Source organism: Manacus vitellinus, unplaced genomic scaffold (assembly GCF_001715985.3).
Source record: "Manacus vitellinus isolate BGI_N305 unplaced genomic scaffold, ASM171598v3 scaffold_90_pilon, whole genome shotgun sequence".
Classification (NCBI taxonomy): domain Eukaryota; kingdom Metazoa; phylum Chordata; class Aves; order Passeriformes; family Pipridae; genus Manacus; species Manacus vitellinus.
Window position 1 is genome coordinate 491855 of NW_021940867.1, and position 19996 is coordinate 511850.

Below are 19996 nucleotides of genomic sequence, written 5' to 3' on the forward strand. Positions count from 1 at the left end.
GACCCCGGCCTGGGGTGCGCTCCATAGACCTTCAGCCTCCCGGCCTGGGGGACGGGACAGGATCCCTCACCTTACCTGCCCTCTTCCCCTCCAAAGGTACTTCTTCCCTCTTTCTTCACCCTCCCATCATCCCTGATGCCCCTCCCTTCATCCCGCCCCTCCTGTCCCCTTTTGAGTATTTCCATGCTTTAGGCTCCTCACCCATCCCTTCCTCAAGCACCCCATCCCACCTCATCATCCCTCCCTCGAGTCTCCGAGCCCCCTCATCCCTGAACTGCCCTGGGTCTCTCTGCTCTCCTCCATCCTCCTCCTCCTCCTCCTCCCTTTCCCTCACTCCTCCCCCGCCCCGTGGCCCCCTTCCCTGTGTGCCACCATGACCGTGATGGCTGGAGAAAACATGGACGAGACTTCGGCGCTCCCTGGCCACCCCCAGGATAGCTACCAGCCCGCTGCCCACGACGACCACGAGTGCTGCGAGCGGGTGGTGATAAACATTGCCGGACTGCGCTTTGAGACGCAGCTCAAGACTTTAGCCCAGTTCCCCAACACGCTGCTGGGCAACCCCAAGAAGCGCATGCGGTACTTTGACCCCTTGCGCAACGAGTACTTCTTCGACCGCAACCGGCCCAGCTTCGACGCCATCCTCTACTACTACCAGTCCGGGGGGCGGCTGCGCCGGCCGGTCAATGTCCCCCTGGACATGTTCTCTGAGGAGATCAAATTCTATGAGCTGGGTGAGGAGGCCATGGAGAAGTTCCGGGAGGACGAAGGGTTCATCAAAGATGAGGAGAGACCCTTGCCGGAGGGGGAGTACCAGCGTCAAGTGTGGCTCCTCTTTGAGTACCCAGAGAGCTCTGGGCCGGCAAGGGTTATTGCAATAGTCTCTGTCATGGTGATCCTCATCTCCATCGTGATCTTCTGCCTAGAGACATTACCTGAGCTTAAGGAGGACAAGGAGTACACAGTGCATCGCACTGACAACACCACCCAGGTCTACAAATCCAACATCTTCACAGATCCCTTCTTTGTTGTGGAGACCCTGTGCATCATCTGGTTCTCCTTCGAGCTGGTGGTGCGCTTCTTTGCTTGCCCCAGCAAGACCGATTTCTTCAAGAACATAATGAACTTCATTGACATTGTGGCCATCATCCCTTACTTCATCACCCTGGGCACCGAGATGGCCGAGCGGGAGGGGACTCAGAAAGGAGAGCAGGCCACCTCCTTGGCCATCCTGAGAGTCATCAGACTGGTAAGAGTCTTTCGAATCTTCAAACTCTCCCGGCACTCTAAGGGCCTCCAGATTTTGGGACAGACCCTCAAAGCAAGTATGAGAGAGCTAGGTTTACTAATCTTCTTCCTCTTCATTGGGGTGATTTTGTTCTCTAGTGCTGTATATTTTGCTGAGGCTGAAGAACCTGAGTCTCATTTCACAAGTATCCCTGATGCTTTCTGGTGGGCGGTGGTATCCATGACCACTGTGGGATATGGTGACATGTACCCTGTGACAATTGGAGGCAAAATCGTAGGCTCCTTGTGTGCCATCGCTGGTGTGCTGACAATTGCCCTGCCTGTACCTGTCATCGTGTCCAACTTCAACTACTTCTACCACCGAGAAACAGAAGGGGAAGAACAGGCTCAGTTGCTTCACGTTAGCTCCCCTAATTTAGCATCTGACAGTGATCTCAGTCGCCGCAGCTCCTCCACAATCAGCAAATCTGAGTACATGGAAATCGAAGAGGATATGAATAATAGCATAGACAATTTTAGAGAGGCTAATCTCAGAACTGGCAACTGCACTGTAGCCAACCAAAACTGCGTTAATAAAAGCAAGCTGCTGACTGATGTGTAAACAAAACAAAAAAAAAAACCCACCAAAAACCAAAATCCCCACTCACAGCTTGAAGACTTTAGTGACACAGTCACAGTTTGTAGATGCTTTACTGATAGTCTTTGAATGCTTTATTTACCTCGTAAATGCATTGTTGCATTGCGAATTTTTGCTCTGCGATAAAGAAACTTCCAGGATCCATGAAAGATAAAATTTTTGTTTATTTTCAAAAAAGCATTTTCCACCTGGCTATTGATAACCATTTGAACTAGTTTAGTTTTAAGCCGTATGACGTTAGACCTAAACTTTTCCTCTCCCATCGCCCTTTTTTGTTTTTTTTTGGATAAAGTTAACTTAAAACTAAGCAAGACAGTTTTCAGAGCTATACAGCATATGCATGGATTCCAGTAAAAATATTCTGCAAAACACTGCACAGTTGCAAGAAAGTGCATCAGATAATAATAGTAAAAAAAGATTAGCCAAAACCCTTTGGCAAACATTTGCCGTGGCTTTTATGAAGGAGCGCAAATTTTTCCTTCCACCCCCTCTGTGAAGGATTCCACACTTCCAACCTACAGATCCACACAGCACCTTATTAAAAACGTACTTTAGCTTGGTCTCTTTTGCTGTCCGTAGGAGAACTATTCTGAAAGGAAAATAACAAGCGAAACTGAAGACAAAACATCTGCAGTGCTGCTAAGTTCTCTTACATGCAGATGGTAAAACCACACTTTTCTTTTTCCCCCCACCCTGTTTGGAACTGGATACAAAACTTTAAGCCCCTCTGTTGCAAGATAGCACAATGGAGTTTAATATAAGCATGTTTGAATTTGATACTATTTATTTTATAATCGCATGCTTGAAACGTTACCTCAGACAATAGCGGATAAGCTTTCGTTTGAACTGAATCTTCTAAAAATAGGTCCTTTATCTCTCTTTTTTCTTTTCTTTTTTTTTTTTTCTTTTTCCTTTTTGATTTGCATTCACCAGAAGTGCACTCCTTAATTTATTAAATCGTTGACTAGTAATTTAAAGTACTGTATTTAAGTGCGTATGTTAGTCAAATGGGAACAATAACTTTTGGAGATCAAAGCATGTTCGAATATTCAGCATTATGGCCTATTTGATTAAAATGTAACTTGAACTAATTAATGCATGAATTCAATGATAATGATAATAATAATAATAACAACAATAATGATAAGAATAAAAATAAAAAAAAAATGTGCTTGATAGACTGAGGGCCTGAATGAACTGATTAGAGAAACCTGATTGTTTTCCTGCATTGCTCAGGGAAATGTGTTGGCTTTTGTCCAGGCGTTGTCAGAAAGGGACATATCCCATCCCTTAAAGGGAAAGCTATATGGAAAATTAAGAAGTCCAGTTATATATAGCAACACCTAAAACCTAGTATCCTTTATAGCTGAAAGGTGCAGATGCATGCTTTTTGGTGCATTCTCAGAATGTAAATGAAACTTATCTATTATATGCATCCAAATTGCAGCAGCTGGTTTCTTTTGCAGTCATCAGTTGAGACTTTTTTGTATTCCCCTAAAACTCGCTGAAGAGACTCAACAGATTGATTTAGATAGTTGCGCAGTGCCTTTATCTTACATCCCCTAAATTGCTGAAAGTGCCTCCAGGAACTGAGCTGATCAGAGATGTTGAAGGAAAGGGCAAGGTGTAGGCACACTGTCAGAGGTGTTCTGTACTGTCCCCTGGCACAGCACAGGAGGGGGTAGAGAGAGAAGGACCGAGTGCGAGTGAGAGGGACGCAGAAGAGGTGGGCAGAGACCACCAGTGCCCGTGGGATACCTTCCTTCCCCAGCCAATCTCATGCTGCAGGGCTCAGCATCTGCTTTTGCCAAGTAACTCCTAGTTGTGTTTGTGCAAGGCTTCAGGTTTCCCTTGGTTGTTTATAGCTATCATTGTATCTGCCCTTCCTTTCCCTGAGATGGCTTTTTGGCAGCCTGTCCCTTCATGGCAGGACGCAGGAGGAATTAGGGACCAGCATGAGCTACGGCGTCACCCAGTCAGGCAACCAGACTGGAGGACTGTGCTTTTCTTTCCCGTGCATTTCCCAGGTGGGTGGGTGGGAAAGGCTTTCCAGTGCCCTCCCATCCCTGTCTCCTCTCCTCCTCCATCCCCTTTTGGCAGACTGTCAGGTCTTAAATCCCATCACCGATCATTTGAGCCATATTCTTCTTTCTGGTCCCTATTCTTACTCCCACCATCATCTGGTGAAGGAAGCAATGCTAGGAGAAGGTATCTTCTGCAATATGCCAGCCTTGACTGCTAGGCCCTGGAAGATAATAACCTTTGATCTGAACTAATGTAGGCACTAATCTTTATTTTTTAAATGGACAAAGTTGAGGATCTTCGTTCTGCACTTAGCATGTGGCCAACTGCTGTTGAACACTTCTCCTTCCACATTGTACAGATCCTTTCTTCCCCTGTCTTTCTGATATATGTACATATGTGTATAAATATATATATATATATGTATGTCTGCTCCTGTGTGTGTCACATACATATGCAGACACATGTATATATAAAATCAAGGCACTTAGAGTTAAAAAACAACCCTAACTCTGCAGTTACGCACAAGCTTGACCTGCCAGGTTTCCAGAAAGACTTGGCTTTATTTCTCACTGTGTGACTTCTGTCAGTCTTAGAGATGAGAAAGCAATTAAGAACTGAGGGAGCTCTAACTCCTGCAAGAAATGCAGAGCATCAGATACAACAGGGCATTACATCCTCTAGGCAGATGTTGTAAAGCTTCTTTCCTGTCCCCTGCTCACACCCCTGCCCATTGTACACCTCTCTCCCCATTAAATTTTAGTGGTCCTGATCTTCCCAAACTCTTGAATTCTAGGGTATGACTTCTGATGTCAAAATGGACTTGAATGCTGCACTCAGCTTATAAAACCACCAACTAAACTAAACAGCAATAATCATTTCAGTGCTACGGGACCGACGATCAGAAAGATGCATTTGGGACGTGAGGCCTCACTTTGGTAACTTCTAACCCCAGCTGGGTATTGCACACCTTAGTTTAATGTGCAGAGTGATAATCATTCTGCATATGTGCAGAGAAAAGTGCTGCATGCAGCAATTCCTTTTTTGTCAGGAGACCAGGACGGGTCTTCAGGGCCCAGGGTGGTTTGGGGAGCCCGAATGCTGCTTTGTCCATTTATAGCTCACTGCAAAGGATCTCAATACATATGGAGTACAGGAATTAACCTCATGTAGCATAAGCATGCATTTTCAACAAGTTTGACACACAAAAAAATACCACCAACAACAAAAAAAGGCTCTTACTCCCTATACACAGGAGTGCTGAAATGTCTTTGTGGGCCTGAAGGTGCACTTAAAAAACTGCCTGTTCTTACCACTAAGCATCTTTCTTTCTTTCTTTCTTTCTTTCTTTCTTTTTCCCCTTTTTCCTCTTTTTTTTTCTTCCTCTTTTGGCCCTTATATTTCTTTTTTGCCACACATGGACTCTATGGGGTTGTTTATGTAGTTGGAAGAGGACTGGAAATGAGCTGAGGGCCAGTTTATTAGTGCTTCTCTGAAAGAGTCAAGAGAATTCACTTGGTAGGGAGAATTCTTTTGGTGGGGACCTCCCAGAAGCAATGCCTGTGTTAAGCCAGACAGAGAAACCAGTAGATATGGCAGTCTTAGCTGGACTGTAGTTTGGTGAGGGAAAGCAGCTATTCCATCATAAGGAATCACTACACAAGCCTCCTTCCCCAGCCACTGCTCCCTGCCTCTCTTGTGCTTCTCTGCTGCCTCCAAAGAGCTTTTCCTTCATCCACTTGGTGAAGGGGATGAGGGAACTTACCTGGCAGGAGCAAGGCTCCAGTGCACTGCAGTGCAGAGGCAGGAACCCAGTAGGCTGGAATCACTGCCAGAATTCCCCATCTGGTCCTACCGTACTTAGCTCCAGAGCACTAAGGAACAGGCAGAGGAGAGTGAAAATGAAAGGCTCTGTACCCCGTTCCTTCACAGAACCAAGGGGTTGCTGCCAGACTGCCAAGAGCTCCAACCCTCTGTGTGGCAGCTCCAGCACAGACAATGAACTGGATTTATTTGCCCTTATGAGGAAGTTAGCGTGCAGTAAGCCAGGGTGTGAGTTCCCAGCATCCCAGCAAAACCATGCAGATTCCCTGCATGGAGCCTCCCAAGCCTTATCTCCACTGGGGACTTCAGGAAAGCCAATCCGAATCGATGAAAGGTGTGCATTCAAAGTAGATTTGTTAAACCGCTTTAAAGCCCAGCATGGACATTCTGTTGCAGTATTAAAGCAACCTTAATCTGATTTGGAGTCATTCTTTTTGAAGGAAAGTAACCTGAATTGAATTAAGGCTGCTTTAATTCCGAACACAATGGGGCTTAATGCAGTTTACCTCATCTGCCTCACAAGTTCATTCAGACAGATAAGCCTTTAGTAATCATTAGATGTACTGGAACTGACCCTGCTTGGCAGGGGGTGGCTGGGCAGAGTGTGCCCACGTGCAACAAAACTCTTTAGTACATGAGTGCTGGAAATTCACATCCTGGCTTACCGAGGGGATAACATGTTGATCCCGGCAAGGGTTCTGGTGATTTCCTTCCTTTGCTCCTGGTTTACTCGTTTGTAGGTGTGAGGAGGGTCAATGCTGACAATGATCGCGGCCCAAGGGAATTAATTTCCACTTACAGAATCTCTTCGCTGCACTCGTGCTAAACCTGATTTACTGTTGATCCTGTGGACAAGCACTTGAAAGACAGTGCGAAGCACTAGAGACAGGGCAAAATTCAGCAAATGTCCTCTTGTTTGCAGCAGTGATTTTTGCCCTTCTTAGCAAATCACTCGTTAGAGGCTGCATTGGTCCAAATCAACAATTGATTGAGCAGTGGCAACTTTTATTGACAGGTTTTGTTGTTTGTTTTTTTTTTTTAAATTAAAGGACAGTTGTTTTAAATAGGCAGAAGTACAGAAAGTTAGTTTCTGTTAGGAGAGAGCTGAAGCCCAAGAGTAACCTCTTTATTTCTAAGCATGAGGAACTGAGGGTGTTTCACTTTTCCATAGTTCACACTGGAACAGTGCAGTTTCTTGTATGCTCAAATATTAAACAAAACACGATGAACAGTAGGACAGGAACATCTGAAATTAATTAGAAAAAGGTGGAAAATTGTATTTTAGAACAAAACCTTCTGCATACATGTGCAATCTATGGAGAGAATATATTCCTTCCCAAATATTAGCTGGATAACTCTTACTGGAGGGGTGCCATTCTGGATTAATCTTTTCCCCTAACATGAAGAAGAGGGAGGTACTGCAGCTTTTCCAGGAATGGTCTGATCCTGTAGGCTTCCAGCAGCCTGATGCTAATGATATTCACAGTAATTTCAGACCCACATGGATGTGGAACCAGCTCCAAGGTGTGATTTACCCTCCGTGGCCACAGAGCTGGACAGAACTGGAAAGCTGTGCTTGCAATTGCACAACATGGCAAGTTTGTTCCAGACTTGCCCATTGCAAGTCTGAAACAGGCTTCTTTCCTGAGATGCTTTGACCAGGGACCTGCACTTCAATTTTTATTGGACTTTAGCAGGCTTTCTTTTTTTTTTTTTTTTTTCTGTTTTCCGTTGTTCTGGCTTTACTTAATCGGGTGTAGGGAATTTATTTTTCCTGAAATGCTTATCAAATATTCTTAAAGGTGTCAGTATTTGTATCTGCAAAAAATGAAACTTCAGGGTGTTCTGCTGTTTCACTCAGTACAGGTGAACTTGCCACCGGTGAGGTCAACAATTTATGCTGTCAAGGCATAGCATGCTTTGATATTTTCAAAGGAAATAAAATGAAACTGAGGTCTTAACTGAAATTTGTCTCAAAGTTTCTGTTAATATTTGTATAATTCTGTATATTTCACCTGTTCACAGGCTCTAGCAAATGTCACTATAAGTTACAAAAAAAAATAAATCATCTTCCATTTCTAGTTTCTATAATAAAATGAAGACGCTGCATTCAGTTCCTTTAGGTGCATCAGTCTTTGATCCATGTTATTGTTTCAGTGACATTTCTATAAATGTAATTGGGATCAAATGTATATTTTACTTTTGTACAAAAGTAAAAATGATATTTTTATGACTAAATTCAGCAAACCCTTACCTATAACCTGCTAAGATGAAATCTTTTTTTTTTTTTCCTTTCCTTTACATGTAAAACATTGTTTTTGCAGTATGTTGGTTTGAAATGAATAAATAACAGCTGTCAATGGAACTGTAAATGGCCTCTCAGACATACCTCTGACTTTAAAGATCAAATATTGCCGATGTGATATATATAAACTGAATAGTCTCCATATGAAAGTGCACCGTCAGGGCAACAAACCATTTAAGCTGACACAGCTGTACTTATTTCCACCATTTACAAATCGCTTATACTTTGGTCAAGTATGTACTTCATTGTCACATTACAGCTCATTTTACTTCCAGTAGTGAAATTGTTTGACTTACCATTTTTAGAACATCTGATGTTATGAGTTCTCCAACTATTTGAAATGCATAGTTTTCATCTATGCAGTTTTACCTGCTTCTGTACTCGTTCATCTGTTCATACTTGGCATCAATTAAAGATAATTTTTAAGGATCTTACCCAGGTTTATTCTGTCTGGTTATTTTCTGGAGTCTGGTTTCTCTGCTGTCACTATTGGCCAGTTCCATCTGAAATGAATGGTTGGTTTATTAATGGTTTTCTTATTGAATGGTATGAGAAGTGGCAAAGTAGTGAGTGGGAAATGGGGCTGTGGGTTTTGAGAGTCTTGTAAGTGTGAACTCAACCTTTACAGTGCAATTAATCCAAAGGTTTGGCTTCCATAGGCTTTGGATCTAGCCTTGAGTTAGTAACATTCTGGGGCCAAACTGTGCTGCCTTCACTGCTGAGACATCACTCAGTTCCACCAAAAAAAGCAGAAGTAAGATTAAACCTCCTGACTGTGAACACTGTGTTCTCCAAAGGCTTGTGGGTATCAATCACTGCCTGTAGCATTATCATCTAAGTGCAGATGAAATCAGGTTTCAAACAGCTGTGAGACTGATCATGGGGTTTGGTTTGGGTTGGGTTGAATGTCAGCAAGTCAAATGGACTTTGTCTTGTTTCCTTTTGAAAGTTGGTTTTTCAAGGTGTGTTTTGTGCAAACTGGTCTGATACAGCCACGTGTGCCGTGTCTCAGTGTTGTGTCATGTACAGAGAGGGCAGTGAGATGAATGCTAATTATTTTCTGCCAAAGCTGTTGTGTGTTGGGAGTCCATCTACAGGGGCTGGCAGGTCTTTCTGTGGGTAGGTGCAGTTTGTAACAGTGGGATGAATGCTGATTCACATATGGGTGAAATGAAGTGAAAATACCCTGACCTCTACATGAGGCAGAACATTTTATGTGGCCTGTAATGTGATTTAATTTACTTACTTGTTTCGCTTTCTTGGTCGAGAAAACCTTCCATCAATGAAATCCTCATTCATCAGTAGCTTCAAGCATTTAGTTGGTCTGATTGAATATCACTTAGGGATTGTCAAAAATTGGTTTGTTGAGCTGTCAGTGGGGATTTGTAGTTGTCGGTTTTAAATGGGTCTAGTCCAAGACATTTGTCTGTTAGCTGCTCTGTGGTGGTGGTGGTCTTAATTCACTGAGGTACTCGTGTCCATGCCTCACTTCAAGGGTGTGATCACTGTCATTGAGTTTGGTTGGCTCTAGGTGTGTCTAAAGTCTCATTGCTTCATCCTTTTCTCTCTCTTGTGTAGAAGAAAAGCTTGTTAATCATCTCTATGTAGGAATCTTCTCCCATTTGTTCAAGCTCCTGTTGTATTGTTTAGATCAGATTGCAATGTTGCTGCATAACCTGTTTCCCTGAGCCTTCAATTCACTTGCTGTATAACCTATCCCTGTATCTCTCTACTATTTTTCTCCCACTGTGGCCACACTTAATCTTGTGAAATACTGACCCCAGAGCCTTCACTGCTGGGTTCCTGCATGGTCTGTCTCACCATACATGGATCTAGATTAAAAGCTCCTTTTCCTTAGGACTGGAAATAAAATTCTTGTATCACAATCAGGTTTTTTTGGAAGAAAGACCTTGCCTGTTTTTATCTGTGCTGCCTCCTCAGTGTGGAAAGTGCTCCCACTAGGTTCTTTTGGCCATGATGCTGCCAGGATGGTATCTCATCCTGTGTCATTCCTCATCCTTCCCACAGTCAGTGCAGTCATCACTTTCTGGGATGTGGTCAGTTTTGTTAAGTGGAGGTTTTCAGGCAAAACTTTGTGCATTCAGGCCCAGGTTCCAGGACATGGGGTTTGCCCTCTAAAATGATTCCATAAAAAAAAAAAAATCAGCATTGTGTATTGGGTTAGTTGAGTCTCTAAGTTATTCCTTACTTAATCTCAGAAGCAAATGTGTGGGTTTTTCCCCCCCAAAATGCAAATCCTCCCATGCTATATTTTATATTTCATCAATTACAAAAATGTTACACATTGAGTCCTTCCTTTGGTTACACCAGGCCACCTCCTTGTCTTGTAGGTTTTCTCTGAAGCATCCTACACTGAGGCAAAGATTGTGGCTCTGCAGGTATAGCTTAGATAACAGACATGATGATCCTTGGAAAAGGCTCCTCTTTCTTCTTCAGCTGCTCTGACACTTGGGTTATAAGGGGAGCAATAATTCAGCAGACTGTCAACACAGAGAGATACAGTCCAGTCAGTAACAAGGTGCTATTTTTATATGTTACCTTCTTGATGGATTATAGATGATTTCAAAATAAATTTGATTTACCTAAAAGTTAGTCTTGGAAGTCACTCAGCTTGCATGTACTGTTTGATTGATGGATACGAAATAACTGCTTTATGGAAACCTAGGAATCTCAGGTGTGAATATGTACTCCCTTGCCATGCAGGCACAGGGTATTTCTACCTCAATGAATGAGAATCCTGATACTCCAAAGCACAAAATGGATCTTAACCTCTGCTGGCAAAAAATAAACTTTTGCAAAGGTACACTCTTAGCCACTGTTAAAGTTTTATCCATCCTCTGAAGCATCTGGAGCAGGTGCCTTCAGGGCTCACAGTTTAAGTCAGATGGTCTGACTGCCAAAGAAAATCAGACCATGTGATTCAGTGCTGTCCCCAAGAGCAGCTGCTATGAACTGCCACAGCCAAACTCTGCAAATATGTGCTCCTGGAGTAAGCCAGAGCCCACAGAAGTGAATAGGATTGTATCTTTTTCCTTCAGAAGGTTGTAGAGAGACCATGATTTCATGCTCCTTTTCAGTCTGCTAAGAAAAGAAGAAGAGAAACATTCTGTACTTGGGGCTTCTAACAGGTACTTTTAGAGTTGTACTGTATCCCATGGTTGGTCTTGCTATAAAAAATGCTCACTTCACAGAGGGTTGAGATTCAGCGTTGGAAAATCAAAGAAGCTTTAATTAGCACAACAATACTTCAATCCACTCGGCTTCTCTAAGAGCTTCCTAAAATACCTCACATTTTATTCCAACGAGAAGACAATTATGACTCTTGAATAGAAACCTTTTACAGCTAGAAGATGAAAATGTAATTGTAGATGGTATATTTGGTGACCTGCTCTTGCTAGGTAGGAACAGTAGCACATTTGGCTTTTGAGCATGGGAGCACTGACTGTGAGAGAGAGAGCTGCATAAAAAAAGCTGGTTGATCCTTAGAAGGAGGACAGGTCAAGGACAAACGTGTTTTATGGGTCACCATTCCCATGCTGCAGGCTCACCCATGGTTAGTTTCCCTGCTGTGGGAAATCCAGGTGCAGTGGGATTAAAGTGGCTTTAGAGTCCCACAGTCCCCCATCCATACAGCCCACAGTCACTGCAGAAGATTTAAACATCTTTGGTGGGTACAAATGATAAGAGGGCTTGACAATTCCAAGGTACTTGCATCTGTGGGGAGTTTCCTTTGGCATTTCAGTCCCTAAGAAATATCTCATATTTCTCATCTTGGTGGGTACAGTCACGTTCAATGGGGAAAGAAGTGGCTGAGCCCACAGTTACACTCCAGGGTGGTGCACACATCCACATCCAGGGAGTCACATCCTACTTTTACAGTAAAGCTGTTTCTGTTTGGCAAGGAACACATCAAGCCCATAGCTCAATATAAGGCTGAACTTTGTTATGAATAATTCAGTGGTGAGCAAGAAAGAAAAAGAAAAAAACAGCCATCCAAAACCCTAGCTTTCCAGACAAACCATGGAAAGATTGTCCGAGTACTTTTCCATGAATACTGAGAACACAATATAGATTCGAAATATTTTTTCAGGTTGGGAAAAAAAAAAGTTTTTAATTTATTGAATGTTTAGCTCATTGCTGCCTAGCCATTCTGAACACTTATCTACATGCAAAGTTTGCACTAAATTCTGAATGAAGGATCTTCTAGATTCTCATGGCATTTTGTTCTTTACACATTCTGCATTGATGGTGAGAACTGACACTGCCAACAGGGTCCTGCCTTCAAGCGGAATCACTCACTCATGGTAGGTGTTTAGATGTGTTTTCCTTTCTTCTTTGAGGCTTCCACTCTTTTTTCAGTGTGCACTATTCCTCTTCAGCTGAAAAAAAAAAGCCAATCTCAATTTACAGGGGAGGTACCTTTCCTTTGGTTCCTTTTCTAGCTATCCAAACATTGTGATGAACTTGGATTGCTGAACTTTGTTGCCATGGCTTTTGATGCAAATAAATCACTTGCAAATGTTCCTGAAATACTCATGGATACACTTATTTCCCTCAAGCCTGATACAGGCAGCTTCAATTAGTGTCACTAAGTTTGTTTTTTTCAGTTGCAAACTTTTTTCTGTAGGAATCAGAAAAGATAAAAGCGTAAATGAACGTTTCCAAAAATGTACTTTGGGTGGTTTCCTCCCAAAGAGAGGGAATTTTTTTTTTTTTTTGCTTAAATTGAGGTATCTTGGCATTAATTATTTGAGAAAGAATAAAAAAACCCCCACCATTAAAAAAGATCTCTGTTACTTGGGATACATACCTTTGTTATGATTATTTAGATGATAAAAATGGCTGGCGTTCCAAGGGAAGAGCATTCACTGCTAATGGGGCTTTAATGTAAACTTTTGTGATACTTAATATTTAAACCCTGAGGAGAGTGAGACATGAGTATTGCAGGAGCTGCTGCTGGGTGTGAACAGCGACCACGTGGTGTTAAAAGGCAATGTCTCTGCAGCGTGGTGACTCTGCAGTTCTGCAGGAATAGCCACAAGTGGTCATTGGAGTGTAGGGATGCAGCTGGAACTGAGTGTTGCCCATGGAGATGAGACCCCCAAAGTCACCCTGGGTCATTGCTTCAGTGAGGAATGGCTCAACGAAAGAATGGATTCACTTTAAGGCTCCAAATAGCAAATGAGAAATCTTTATGCCTGTGAGGAAAACACTGATCTGATATACACTTGTTTGTCCTGAACAAATTTGTGCAGTAAGTCATGATGGACTAACCTCTTCCCATGGACTTCTGACCATATTGGCTTCTGGCCTTTGGGCTCTTTAACGTATGGAACCTTTTTCCTTTCTGCTTTTGTGTATCCTCCTGTGTTTGAGACAAAGAAGTGTCATGAACCAGAGCACTGCCAGGTTTTATGTGTTGTGGCTACTCTGTCAGAAACACTGTTGTGTGAAATTTTTTACTGAATGCTCCAGCAAGTCTCTGTGTTTGGTGTGGAGACTGTGAAGCCACTGATTCAGTCCTCCTGGGATACTGTTGAATTGCTCTCCAGCATGGCAGTAAGGGGCATCTTGTCAATACTTGGGATAAGGAATGCAGTAAGATCTTGGTGTCATTATGAACTGTGAGGCCTTCCTGGTGTCTGGGCAGAACTGGAGTTCTGCTATGGTCTGCTTTGGCTCTGTGTCTGTTTGCCCTGTGAATATTGCCTGTGCTGTTCTCATCCCTTGGTAGCATTCCAGCGTGCTGTTGAAGAGCAGCGTGTTTTGTCTCGGGAGTAGCTGCGTCTCAAAAATGGGAAGGGAGCTTTGTGTGTCAGTTCCTTAAATAAGTAAAGGGTTTGGGGACTGTTCAGGATGTGCTGTGTTAATATAGGGTATCAATCTACGTATCAGAGGATGCTAAACAGCAGCTGGAAACTATGGTAGTCAATACCTTCAATTATTAATTAAAGGTAGCAAATGGAAGCTGGGTATCACTGCATAGTGTGGAGCCACTATTGCTAATGCATATTCAAAGCATGCATTCTGCCTGGCAGGACTGTGATTTACTTTTCCTGGTCTTCAAATGTCTGTGATCTCATCCATTTATGACACTTTAAAAAGGCTGCTAAAATCCACCAACACGGAGAGCAGCTCAGTCCTGCTTCAGAACAGATTAATATGTCCACACAATCCCACATCTTGGCTGGAACATTAGTGATGGGGAGACAGGTAGCAGAGTGGAGGAGTGTTGGTCTTTTCATTTCTGTGTTTCTCTTTGGAAATACTCATCAAGTTCTTACTCCTATGACTTGGGTTCCAAAAGGAATGTGAAGAACATGGGAATTGAGACCTCACTGCCAGCATCCTATGCAGCTCATTGCTCCTGTATAAAATGAAAAATGCCCTGGTGCAAGTCAACATAACTCATTTCTTCTGAATAACTAGCTGAGGGTCTTTCTTTCCTATTCACATCTGGCAAAGTTTTACTTAAATAAGGGCTTTTATTTGGCCAATAGGGAAGAATCCTGCCCATCAAGTTCCACTGTAATACAATAAGTAGGGAAAAAAATCCCCTTCTTTTAAAGGAGAAATGTGTTAAAGTAACACCAAATGTATTTTTCTCTATTGGTGTTTTGTGACTCTGGACAGTGTTCTGTGATCACAGATGCTTAAGATAATAAAATTAAAAATTGGAGGCAATGAAATATATACATGAACATCCTTTATTTTGCCCATAGGTCTCAAAATCACATTGCTGTTTTAGTGACAACTTAAATTCTTCTCTTTCACTCTGCATAGATTTGAATTTAACTTGGAACAGTTTATGAAAAACATGAGTGATAGCTGCAGAATTAATTTGATATTATCTAAGACACATAGAAAATGTCAGCTTTCGTGAGGACATCTACAGAGAAAGATAACTTGTTAATTCCTACTCTTCTCCAGAATTTTTTAACACTCCCTTGATAAAGCTAGTGTAGCAGTATCAAAAAATATGATTTACTGTAGTGGAAGTTAGTGTGCTCCAGGCCTTATTTGCTTTTAAAAAAGAACTTAAAACATCCTATTGATTAATATAATCTGGAAGTGTAATAGAAGAAAGTAACTGTTTCTCTCACAGCAGATGTCTGCTGTGATACTTTAAATCTGCTTGTGTATCTTACTTTGTGCAGGACATTGTTAAAAATGTATACTAGCATTTTTTTCTACAAACATAACCTACATGCACTTTGGAGGTGAATCTTCTCAAATGCAGTCTAAATTGTACTAAAACTTACACCCAGCTTCAGGACTTCTTACAGTCCATGGTGAAACACTGCTGAGCAGTGATGATGACAAAGGAATTAAACCAGCTGGATCTTTTCAGAGCGTCATGGCTGGTAGGGTGTGACTTGATTCCTCTACATCTCACAGAAAGTTCTTAGATAAATTAGATAAATTCAAGGAATTTTTTGATTTGTTTCAGGGTGGGGGAGGAGCACAGAACCATAGAATCATAGAATGGCCTGCGTTTGAAGGGACTTTTAAAGATCATCTCGTTCCAATCCCCTGCCATGGGCAGGGACACCTTCCACTAGCCCAGGTTGCTCAGAGCCCCATCCAACCTGGCCTGGAACACTTCCAGGGATGGGGCACCCACAGCTTCTCTGGGCAACCTGTGCCAGGGCCTCACCACCCTGACAGGGAAGAATTTTTTCCTAAAAACCAACCTAAACCTCCTCTCTGTCAGTTTGAAGCCATGGCCCCTTGTTCTGTCGCTTCAGGCCCTTATAGGAGGTGTCAAGGAAGGGAACGAAGCCACCAGCTCTGTGGCAGGGAGGCAGGCTAAGAACCACTTAGATGCTCAAGTGGTTTAAATGGGTTGAGTTCCAGGGAAACCAGTGGCCCTGTGTGATTACCAGTTTGAAGTAAATGAGCACGAATCAGCCATGAAATCGTAGTACAAAGCAGCTTATGGCAGCAGGGAGCAGCTGAGGGCATTTGTCTGTGAATGCCTGTGCGTTTCCGAGCTGATCTTTCCAAGTGCCCTAAATTCCTGTTGAGTTCAGCACCTCCTAATATGTTACTGGGCAGGAATTACATTAACAATGACATGCAGAAAAGCAGTGGATGTTCTTGTTTGAGTGGTGTTTTGTAGTTAGTCCAGATGAAATTTGTGTGCTTTGCTACCCGTTTAAGACAGGAACTGTTGGTGTGAAGCACCAGGTAAAATGGAGCCCTGGATCCCAGAGTGTGACTACACTAAAAACATGGGTTAAAACAAGGATTTTTGGTTTTTTAATATAATCTTGGTGATTAGTGTTTCAAATAAAGCCCTCTCTGATTATTACTATTCAGTAACATCTGGAGTGAGGCAGGTGTTTTATGGCTAAGTGGGAGAAAAGCTCTCTGACTCATTTGATTTACAACCTGTGTGAGCAGCATCTCTGTGGGAGCTGAGATTGTGACTGATGGGGAAACTGAGATAAAAAAAGGTCATGCTATTTCTCATTTATTTGAAATTTTCCAGGTAATACTTTTTATTGGGTGAATAGAAGAGTGGTTTATTCTTTGCTACACTCTTTCTTTCGGTGTTTCTGTAGAGTAACAGGAAGTAAAGCTCAGTAGAAGCAGTAAGATTCTAGTTGTTTTATGGGTCTGCTAGGAGATGGATTTGGTAAATGTCTCTCTATTCATAAATATTGTGCAGAGACACTGTAATCCATTGATAATGTGACCAAGTTACAGCCTACCAAGTAATTGTTCAAGCCTTCCCAGTCTGTAGCATAAATAGCTACATAAAAAAGCCGTGTCTGTAAATACACTGTACAACACACATGACAATTTGCTCTGAGAAAACTTGGGTACTCACAGTTTATGACCTGACTCTTCAGAGTCCTTGCCCGTAGAGATACAGAAAATTCCTGATGTGTTGGTCCCTAGGGCACACGGGAGTTTTCTTGTCGTCCGTGTGGTCGCCTGAACTTCAGCCCATGGAGCAGAATGACAACGAGGGGTAAGTGATCAGGCTGCCCTCGCTGCTGAGGCAGAGTTTGGCCACTGGCTGGCCCTTTAATCACATGCAGCTGACAGGGAGTGTGGGCCTGCATCTTCTCATGGGACTGCATCACGTGGCAGGCAGCAGGGCTGTGGAATCTGTCTCTCCTTCCCATGGCAAAACAAGTGAGCCAGGAAAACTGAATGCTGTGCCCCATCCTCATTCTGTAGTGGAGAGGAGAGATGGATGGAAACCACTCCTAGCACTCCCCTTCTTTGCAGTTCTCCCAGGACTAAGGTCCTTGTCTTACAGCTCTGGGCCATGTGGATATTTTACTGTGTGGCTCATGGGGTCAACAGTTTTGTCCTCTCAGGAAGGTGAAGAAATGCTACACTATAAAGAGCAATTGTGTAGGACATCTTAGTCCTTGCCCTCCCTTCCTGTTGCCTCCTCACTGTGTCCCTCCTCATTCTTTGTGTCTCCAGTTTCAGAATTGATGTTTTCTACAAATATTTCCATAGCCTGTGGTAGTTACCCTTTCTCAGAGGGCAAAATACGCTTTTTCCAGCTGCAAACTGATCCTGTTCACATGCATCCTCTGTGATTTAAGTGACTTGCAGCTGGTTTGGGTCATGGCCATGTCTAAGTTGGAGGAGAGGGATCATTGCTCTGGAGTGATGCAGCTCAGTAGCATGGCAGGAAGCAGGGAAGGGAAGTTTAAGGTAGGGGAGACAAAGCTGGTTTACTTGTTTCTGCTTCCTCACTTTGGCTATCCAAGGACATGGTCATCTGTATTTGGAGTCTTAGGATAGAGGGGGAATTAATATACTGACTCGCAAAGGGATATTTTCCACCCTTCAACAACAAGCAAGTGTAGTTCTCAGGGATGAGGAATAGTGTTGTTTTCATGTGTGTTGGGTCAGACATTGAAAGCCATTATTTTTTTGCTCAGCAGTAGTATAGAACCACAGAAATGCCGAGTTTGGAAGAAATCTCTGGTGATCATCTAGTCCAACCTCCATGCTACGAGCAGGGTCTCCTAGAGCCAGTTGCAAAGGACTGTGTCCAGTTGTGTTTTGGATACCTCCAAAGATGCAACCTTTCTGAGAAATGTGTTCCTCAGATCCATCAACTCCACACTAAAAAACAGTGTTTTGCTTTTGTTCAGGTGGAATTTCTTGTGGTTCAGTTTGTGTCCCTTGTCTCTTGTCCTGCCACTGGGTAACACTGAGAAGTGTTTGACTGTCTTCTTTACATCCTCCCCCACTGGGGTTTTATACACCTTGGTAGGGTCCTCCTGAGTCTTTCCCTCACCAGGCCGAACAGTCCCAGCTCTCTCATCCTCTCCTGGAGCATATGACAGATGCTCCTAGTCCTTTGATCATCTCTGTGGGATGTGTGATCACAAGTGGGGCAGTGTGATCACAAGTAACTGTGAATTCAGGCAGAGGCATTTTTGGAGGCCCATCTCAGCACATCTATGCAGATTAGGAGCATGGAATCAGTCCCAGGCTGGTATGACTGGGAGTCCAGGTGTCTGTCCTCAGTACACAGGAAGCCCAGAGAATACACATGTAGGGCCATCTAAGTCACCTTTTATATATTCCCATGTGCAGTCTCATCCTGGCTTCTGGTACATAGAGATTGCTTTAAAACCTAAAAGGTTCAGTGTCTCTTTCAAAAGTTAAACAGGTAATTATAGCTATGAGAAATACCCTTGATATATAGATATACATAAACATATATATATTTATATATATATATGTGTATATAAACATACACACATTTTTTGATATCTTTCTTTTGATAGGATCAAGGCCTTGGTCAAGGCAAGAAACAAATGCAGAATCTGGAGGCAAAATTTTTTGTGTTTCTAGTCCCTTAAGGAATTATTAACATGGGCAAGACCTGTTTGATCTGATGCTGATTCAATTCCCTTGAACTGAGTTGATTCTGTGCAGATTTACACACATAAAGATTCAAGCAGAGATGTTGATAAGAGAAGAGCAAAGATGCAAATTCTGGGAAGAGAGGTTCTCAGGAGTGGACTTTTGGTAGACCAGTGGTCAAATCATACCTGCTAGATTTATAGAGAAAGTAAAAGGTCTTGGGTAATGGGAACTCCTGTAGGTCCATTGATTTACACTAAGCTATGCCAGTTTACAGCAGGTGCAAATTGGTCTGGTGATTCCAGCAGCAAAAATAAGCTGGAGAGAGAAGAGAGGAGATGGTGGGTGTGTAGGTTTGTCAGTAAGCATTCCCACCCATTCAGTACACACTGATTATTCATTAAAGTTTGAGATAAGTACACTTGAATATATAAGCATGCTTATTTAGTATCCTTCTAATTGTAGCAGTGGGAAATATTACACATTAACAAAAATAAACCCTCTGTGTCAAAGTTTTATAGGAAGTCCTGGCTGCAGTGCATTACAGGAATGACCAAGGAGCCCAAACTAGAGTAGACAGCAGGAGCACGTGACTAATAAACAACATGTCAGTACAATGAAGACTGAAATCTCTTGGTATTGGACTGTATTTGGGAGAAATTGGTAGTGAGGGGATGAAGGACACTGACTAATCAGCTGATCTGCCACAGTATATGTAATTGTGTCAAGTACTAAAGTAAATGTCAATGACATGAGGTTCTAAAGGTTATTGATAATGTTGCATTCACTGGTTGTGCTGCTCCGTGTTTGCAAGGCTGATTATGGAACAGAGGTTGTCACTTTTAAGCCCCTGCTTTCCTTTGAAAATGTAAAATCACTTGGATGCCTCACCTACACTGTTTTGTCCAAGTTGCTTGAGTTGGGTTCCAGACATGGAGATAAAGGTGCTCTTTCCCTCATGGGTGGTGCAGACAACATTTCTACCCACTGCAGTGTGAGGCACACATCCCAGAGGAGACTGTGCTTGGATGTCATGGAAATATCTTAATTATTTGTGTTTGCTGCTTTTGATAATTGCTGATTACTGC

At 42.7% G+C, this 19996-nt stretch overlaps 1 protein-coding gene and 1 long non-coding RNA gene across 2 annotated transcripts; one reads left to right on the plus strand and one right to left on the minus strand.

Annotated features, from left to right (window-relative positions):
* The first annotated feature begins 192 nt into the window (after positions 1-192).
* LOC103763515 (potassium voltage-gated channel subfamily A member 1) lies at positions 193-8470 on the plus strand. Its single transcript, XM_018086242.2, has one exon. It carries the CDS (start codon positions 374-376, stop codon positions 1847-1849), a length of 1476 nt encoding a protein of 491 aa, XP_017941731.1. The 5' UTR covers positions 193-373; the 3' UTR covers positions 1850-8470.
* A 1968-nt stretch (positions 8471-10438) lies between these two features.
* LOC108641997 lies at positions 10439-13424 on the minus strand. The gene is made up of 3 exons (XR_001922385.2): positions 13332-13424; positions 12357-12436; positions 10439-10537 (listed from the first exon to the last, which is right to left on the minus strand). It is a non-coding gene; the product is annotated as an uncharacterized LOC108641997 (long non-coding RNA).
* Positions 13425-19996: the final 6572 nt, after the last annotated feature.